The 6,493-nt window shown below is 54.1% G+C and overlaps 1 protein-coding gene across 4 annotated transcripts in view; it reads right to left on the bottom strand.

The window, feature by feature from the left end:
* SCYL1 (SCY1 like pseudokinase 1) overlaps positions 1-6,480 on the bottom strand; it is a gene marked incomplete at its 5' end in the record, with an annotated part of 12,919 nt that extends 6,439 nt beyond the window's left edge. For all 4 annotated transcript variants that reach the window (XM_006149942.2, XM_014588352.1, XM_014588353.1 and 1 more), the window contains 7 exon segments: positions 417-575; positions 4,564-4,719; positions 4,806-4,896; positions 5,311-5,537; positions 5,618-5,740; positions 5,910-6,050; positions 6,415-6,480. In XM_006149942.2, coding sequence (XP_006150004.2) covers positions 417-575; positions 4,564-4,719; positions 4,806-4,896; positions 5,311-5,537; positions 5,618-5,740; positions 5,910-6,050; positions 6,415-6,480 — 963 coding nt within the window.
* Positions 6,481-6,493: the final 13 nt, after the last annotated feature.

Here is a 6,493-nt window from a genome sequence, read left to right as displayed (position 1 = left end):
AGGTGGCAGAGCAGTAATGGCAGGTTCCTAAGAAAGGCAGGGAGGACCCAGCCCCAAAAATCAGGTCAGCTGAAAGGTCAGGAGGGAGGATGGAAAAGTAGTGTCATGGGAAGGTGATCTCCTGGGCCTTGGGAACCAGAGTGCACAGGTCAGACTAGGGAGCTTTCCTGGGGAAATGGAGCGACACTGAGGGCTCTGAATGAGGTCTACGGACAAGGGATTTTGGAGTTACAGGGATCCTCCTCCCCAAGGGCTGCTGAGCCACCAGGATGCTGGCATGGCAGGAAGAGCCTCTTCATGTGGGCTTAGATCTGCCCTAACTAGGCCGTCCCCCAAGCCAACGCAAGGTGGCACTTCACATGGGGCCAGCCAGTTCTCTGGGCCCCATAGCACCTGATGCTCCAGGCCCCACTCACCTGGAAGAGGGGTGTGAGGACCACAGCCCCAGCATTGCCAAACTCAAAAGCCGTCAGCAGCTGGGGCAGCACCTTGTGCCGACAGAAATCTTCGGGGAAGGAGTCTAGGCTCTTGCTCAGCTCTTGGAAGAACTTTTGCTTCTCAGCTGGCTCTTTGATCTGAGGGAGTGAGGACAGAACCCAAGGAAGAAATCAGCCTGGTCCCACCCCCACCCCAGCCACAAATGAGGATAGGAGCCTACCCCAGCTGGAAGGAGCAGAATGGCCTGCGTTCAACCCCAACTCTACTTGTCATGTGACCTCGGGCGAGTTCTTCCATCTGCAAGATGGGATTACAACTCTACTAGCACACAGGTTTGTTCTAAGGATTTAGCCAGAAAATGCACATGAAAGCTTCCAGCACAGCGCGTGGACACAGCACGTGCTCAGTCAGTGATGTCATCTCAGCACTGCCATCTGACCTGCCGCTAGGAGAGCAGCCACCGGGGGATGGGGAGATCAGGCCCTTTATTGATGCTCTCTTCTGCTACAGGACCCAAGGTGTGAGTGCCACTAACCCTGTCACACAGATGAGGAAACTGAAGCTCAAAGACCTGAAGAGGCTTACTTAGTTCCCCTGTCCCAGCTAGGCTGGGCACACTGCAACGTCACATTGTGGAGATCCTGGCAGGCCGCAGGAAGGCAGGAATTAGGAGCTGTGTACTTTCAGACCCAGCCCTCCCACTGAGCCAAGTCAGCCAGCTCCGTGGTCTCCTGTAGTCCTCCTTATCTCCCTCTGAGGCCATAATGCCCTTAACTCACATTTCCTGAGCACAGATCACACAGATCTCAAATAATCCTCCCCACAGCTTCCTGAGGTAAGTGCCAATGTAATGCAATGTTACCAACAACGCTGAGACACAAGGGGGCCAGTAGGTGGCATGGTAGTTAAAGTGCTGGACTCCAACATGACCAACTGTGGTTCAAGTCCTGGATCCAGCAGCTTGAAAATCATGCTGGGTATATGTGCTTGCACCCCCAAAGTGCTGGACTCCAACATGACCAACTGTGGTTCAAGTTCTGGATCCAGCAGCTTGAAAATCATTCTGGGTACATGTGCTTGCACTCCCAAAATCCCAAGAAGAGAATAGAGGAGAAGACATTGCAGCATGGCCACCCCCTGGGGAGTGATTTTTCACCTTCCCTCTCTCTCTATGGTGAGCACATACATGAACCTTATGGCAAAAACGTAAAACAAAAACTGAGGCACAGAGGGGGCAAGATCTTGTCCAAAGGCACGCAGCTAAGAAGCAGTCAAGGAAGGGACTGACCCCTCTCTGATGTCTCTGCTATGCTGCACCTTTCAAAGAGATGCTGTGACTCCCCACTAACAAAGAAAGAGGCTGAGGATCAAGGTCAGCAGCCAAGAGCATCCAGGCAGGTTGAAAATCCAGTCCTTATTCCAAAGGCCCTGTGCCCTCTGCTGTACTCCAACCCCCACAGGTGCAGCTTGGCACAAGAGAGGTCACCTCTCGCTGGGGACAGGTAAAGCTGGGTGGCCCTTGAACAGCTCAGTCCAGTGTGCAAGGCAGGCTGGTGCTCTGACTGCAGGGTTCGGGGACAGAGGGACAAGGTCCAGAAAGAGACCAAACCATGTCCAAGATCACATCTGAAGAGAGTCACAGCTGAGCTCTCCCCACTGCTCTACCCAACGATGGAAGAGTGGCTGTGGGCACTGCCCGCCCAGTCTCCGGGCGCCCCCCCAGACACAACCCATTTCCTATGGGACACATTTTAAGGAAACAGGCAGTCTGGCAGAGCCAGTCATGTGAGGAGAACCCCACAGAAGAGTCCTGCTGCCCCCACACTGCCCAGGAGGCAGCAGGGATGAGTCTCCACATTTGCAACAGCTTCTCCTTCAAGAAGCAGCTCAGGCTTCATCCTCCAAAGGCCCTCCCTGCCTCCAGCTGAGCCTAGACCCCACACTCTTCATCCATAGACTCTGCGAGGGTCTTTACTCTCTTCCCACCCCGCCCTGAATTCACAGGCACCTCCCTGTGTTCTCCACACATGGTTGGCTCAGGGCAGGTGAACAGAGCAGAGCCTCCCTCCTGCGTTCCCTGCCCAGAGGGCCAGCAGATATGCTGGTTCTCTCCATTACACAGATATGGAAACGGAGGCTCAGAGGTGAAGCACAGAGCTCCTTTCTCACCATCTTTTCATTTGCTGTTCCTCTGCCCCTCTTCCCCCAGCTGCCATCCTATGGCACGCACCTTCAGGTCCTCAAGTCCTGACTCTGATGTCACCCTTCAGAGAACCCTTCCCTGAGCAGCCCTGTGTCTTCCCCGCACTTATCCAGGGTACCCAGGTTTTCTCGTTTCTGCTTTCTGTCTCGTACCTGCACTGAGAGTTCCCAAGGGTAGGGCCTAGTCTGTTTACTCTTTGCCAAAGCCTTGGGGGCAGGACCTAGGGCTGACTCTCCTTCTCCACCCCCTCTACCTACTCCACTCCGCCCAGCACAGGTGCTGCACACTGGGGACCAGATCCAGAATGTTCGTATGGAATCACGAGAGTAACAGCAGCAGTCCCTTCACCTGCTGTGTGCTGAATTCTGTAAGACAGGACTTCAAAACGTTCATGGAGGAGTGGGGCTGGCAGGTGGCATTGTGGTTAAGGTGCTGGACTCCCACATGGCTGACTGTGGTTTGAGTTCTGAACCTGGTGGCTTGCTTTCTCTCTCTCTCTCACTGGTCAAACAAAAGAACAATAATAAAAAATTTAAAAATTAAATAATTCTTTAAAAAAAAAAGTTCATGGAGGGCCAGCCTCATAGCACAGCGGTTAAGTGCTGTGCACAGATGGCCAGATTCCACATGGCTGACCTTGGTTCAAATCTTGGCCTCAGCAGCTTGAAACACTGGGCACATGTGCCCGAACCCTGACAGGAGAGAGGAAAAAGGATTGTGGCATGACCACACCCTATTGGAGTGTTCTCTCCTCTCTCTCTCGTACACATGTCCTCTGACAATAAAAAAACTTCATAGGAAAATGGAATTGAAGTAAAAGCTGTTTGTTTTTTTTTCTTTATTCCTGATAGAACATGTGAATGCACACATGAGAGTTGGGAGAGAGTGCAGAGACAGAGAAGCACCCTCCACAAGGGCTGGTCGTGCCACAATGCCCTTCTACCAGTCCTCCACGCTCACTGGATCTTGGGCACTTGCACACATGCTTGGTGTACTTCATTCAGGCTGACCGGGCTGGGATGTGAACTGCAATCCCCATGTGGGATCCAGCTTCTCTCTTGAGCAGCCCTTTACTGTTGCACCAGTTGAGCTGGCCCCACAAAATTATTTTGGTACCAAAAGATGTTGAAATCCACACATCGTTTTTCTTTTGTCTTTTTTTTTTTTTTCATTAAGAGAGAATTTTGCAAAGAAAAAAAAAAGAGAGAGAATTTTGCTATAGGGTGCATGTGCTCACTAGAGAGACAGAGAAAGAGAGAGATTACCTTCCGGGGGAATGGCCATGCCACTATCCCCTCTTCTCATTCTCATCTCAGGATTTTGGGCACACATACACATGTGCCCTGTGTGACTTTTAAGCCACTGGGGCCAGGACTCAAACTGTGGTCAACTACGTGGAAGTCCGGTAATGTAACAATTACGTCACCTGCTGGTCCCCCCATACATCGTTTTTCTTTTCTTTTCTTTTTTATAAGAATTAGTTTATTTAACTTTATTTATTTATTTTAATTTGACCAGAGAGGGACAGAGTGAGAGTGCGAGAAAGCGAGAAAGCAAGCCACCAGGTCTAGGACTTGAACCATGGTTGACCATATGGGAGTCCAGCACCCTTAACCACCAAGCCACCAGCTGGCCCCCATCGTTTTTCTTAATATGTATTCTCCATGAACTCTGTGAAGAGCCTCCTACTATCTACATAAACTCACTGACTCCTCAGCACGCTCCTGTGAAGTAGCTACTACTACCAGCTTTAGCCAAGGGAGGTCACACGATAAGTCAGAGCTGGAGCCAGAGTTTGAACCCAATGATTCTAACTCCACAGTCTATGCTTGTCTCCTGAGAGTCCAACAATGAAGGACCCCAAAATGCAGGACAGAGGTGAGAAAGGCAGGGCCAAAGCCTGGAGAGAGTGAGGGGCTCACCTGAATCTCTTCTAGGAAGAGGTTGGTCTCCACAAAGCGGTTGTTCATGAAGCCACCAGGCGCCCGGCAGTTCTGCAGGAAGCGAGCCGGGTTGGGACGCACCTTGGGGTTGGCTCCCACCAGCTCACAGTAATGGGGCACCAGTGATTTGGGGATCTGTAGAAGGGTCAGTGTCAGGGAAGGGGTGGCTGGCTGGCTGGGAGGGGTTGAGGCAAGGAAGAGAGCAAGGAGCTGGTGCTTACCTTCCCAGGGTTGCGCAGGGCAGCGGCCCGAGGTAGGGGGCCATTGAAGACTTCCCAGATGAGGCAGCCCAAGCGCCACATGTCTGCTGACCTGTGGCAGTGACCCAGAGGTGCTTAGGGCCCCACCACCCAGCAACGCAGGCTTCCAACCTGCCAAGGCTCCAGGTACCCACTACTGATCTTGTCTCCCAGCTCTCCCATCAGCCCCAGACGTAGGTGTCATTAGCATCATTTAAAAAGATAAAGAAACCAGGACTCAGTGAAGCAAGGACATCTGTTCCATGTCACAGATTTCAAATTCAGAATCATCCAACCCCAAAGCCTGTGTCCCTCCTACCCTACTACCTGAGGACTCTAAGAACAGAGAAGTGGGCCCCATTCCTGGGAGCCTGGTTCCTTCTCCAGATGGGCAGTAGGGAACAGGAAAAAGTGTCAACTAGTCTAGGGGTCCTGGGACTTGAGGGGCCTCTAGAATAAGGCAGGTAAGGGGCCTGCAGTCACCTACCACTTCTCTCTGACCACTCTGCCACTGGTGTCAGCCAGCTCCGGGGGGTCATATTGCTCAAGTTCAGGGACCCCCTTGTGGGGGGGACCCCCACCATTGCCCTGGGCTGAGTACATGTAGTCCAGGCCCCCAAGCTTCCACTCTCCAGCTCGGTCCACGAACACAGCGGCCATGCAGACATTGTTGTGGATGAGGCTGCAGTCGTTGACCAGGAAGCTGAGGGCTTTCTGGGGGCAGAAGGAGCCATCACACCCCAGGACCTGCAGCCCTCAATCCCCGTTCCCATCGCCATCGACCCCTAACTCACCACGATCTGGTGTAACCCCCAAGAGAGCTCCAGCTCCTTTAGGCCACCAGCCTCTGCTCGCACCTTGAGGTATGTTCCCAGTGGGGTCACAGCCTCTGTCACTATGTGGAGGCATTTTTCTGTCTGGGGAAGGGGACATGAGGATATCAGGGTGGGATAGGGGAGAGGGTGGGGAGGGAGGTGAGAAGAGAAAACTAAATCTGGGGGCGCTGAAGCCCAAGGGATGGAAACAGGGATGGGAAGAGAGGAGATAGAAGTGGAAGGGTAGAGACACAGCCAAGGCAGCAGGTACCTCCAGCCCATCGATGTAGGCCAGGATGTTGGGATGCCGGAGAGTTTTGAGGCGCTTGAAGGCAGCTTTGGCTACCTGGGTCTGCTCTTCCGCGCCAGGCTTCACATCATACACGAAGATGGACACTGGGCTGCTGGTGGCCTGGGGGAGGCCAGACAGGCTTCAGGGGCGGGAGCACGACTGAACACTTCGCTGGGCTTAGGTCTCCCCAGCTCTGGGATGGTCCCCAAAGCAGTTCTCTGGCCAGAAGGAAAGGGCCGCCAGCGGGTCTCTCCCCAGTTAAGCCCTTAGGGACTTCGCCGGGCCACGTGACCCCGACCCTGTCAGCCCGTGGGTCTCTCGGTGCCCCCCCCCCCCGCCACGTTGGCACTGCCCGTCCCCCTCCCGGACCCGTTGCCCCAGAGCTCCGCCGCCACGTCAGGCCGAGCGCGACGCGACGGTGCCGGCGGCGCAGACTAGGAGAGGCCGAGGTCTGCCGCGGCCTGCAGATCGGAATCGTACTCACCTTCTTACGGCCGCGGTGTAGGGTCCAGGGCCCGGGCGGGCTGCCCTCCGGAGGCTCCGGAATGAGCTCGGAAGGGAAG

This window comes from Tupaia chinensis, unplaced genomic scaffold (genome assembly GCF_000334495.1).
Source record: "Tupaia chinensis unplaced genomic scaffold, TupChi_1.0 Scaffold000273_1, whole genome shotgun sequence".
Classification (NCBI taxonomy): Eukaryota; Metazoa; Chordata; class Mammalia; order Scandentia; family Tupaiidae; genus Tupaia; species Tupaia belangeri.
The sequence above is the reverse complement of the archived record's forward strand: the minus strand, read 5'-3'. Positions and strand labels throughout refer to the sequence as shown.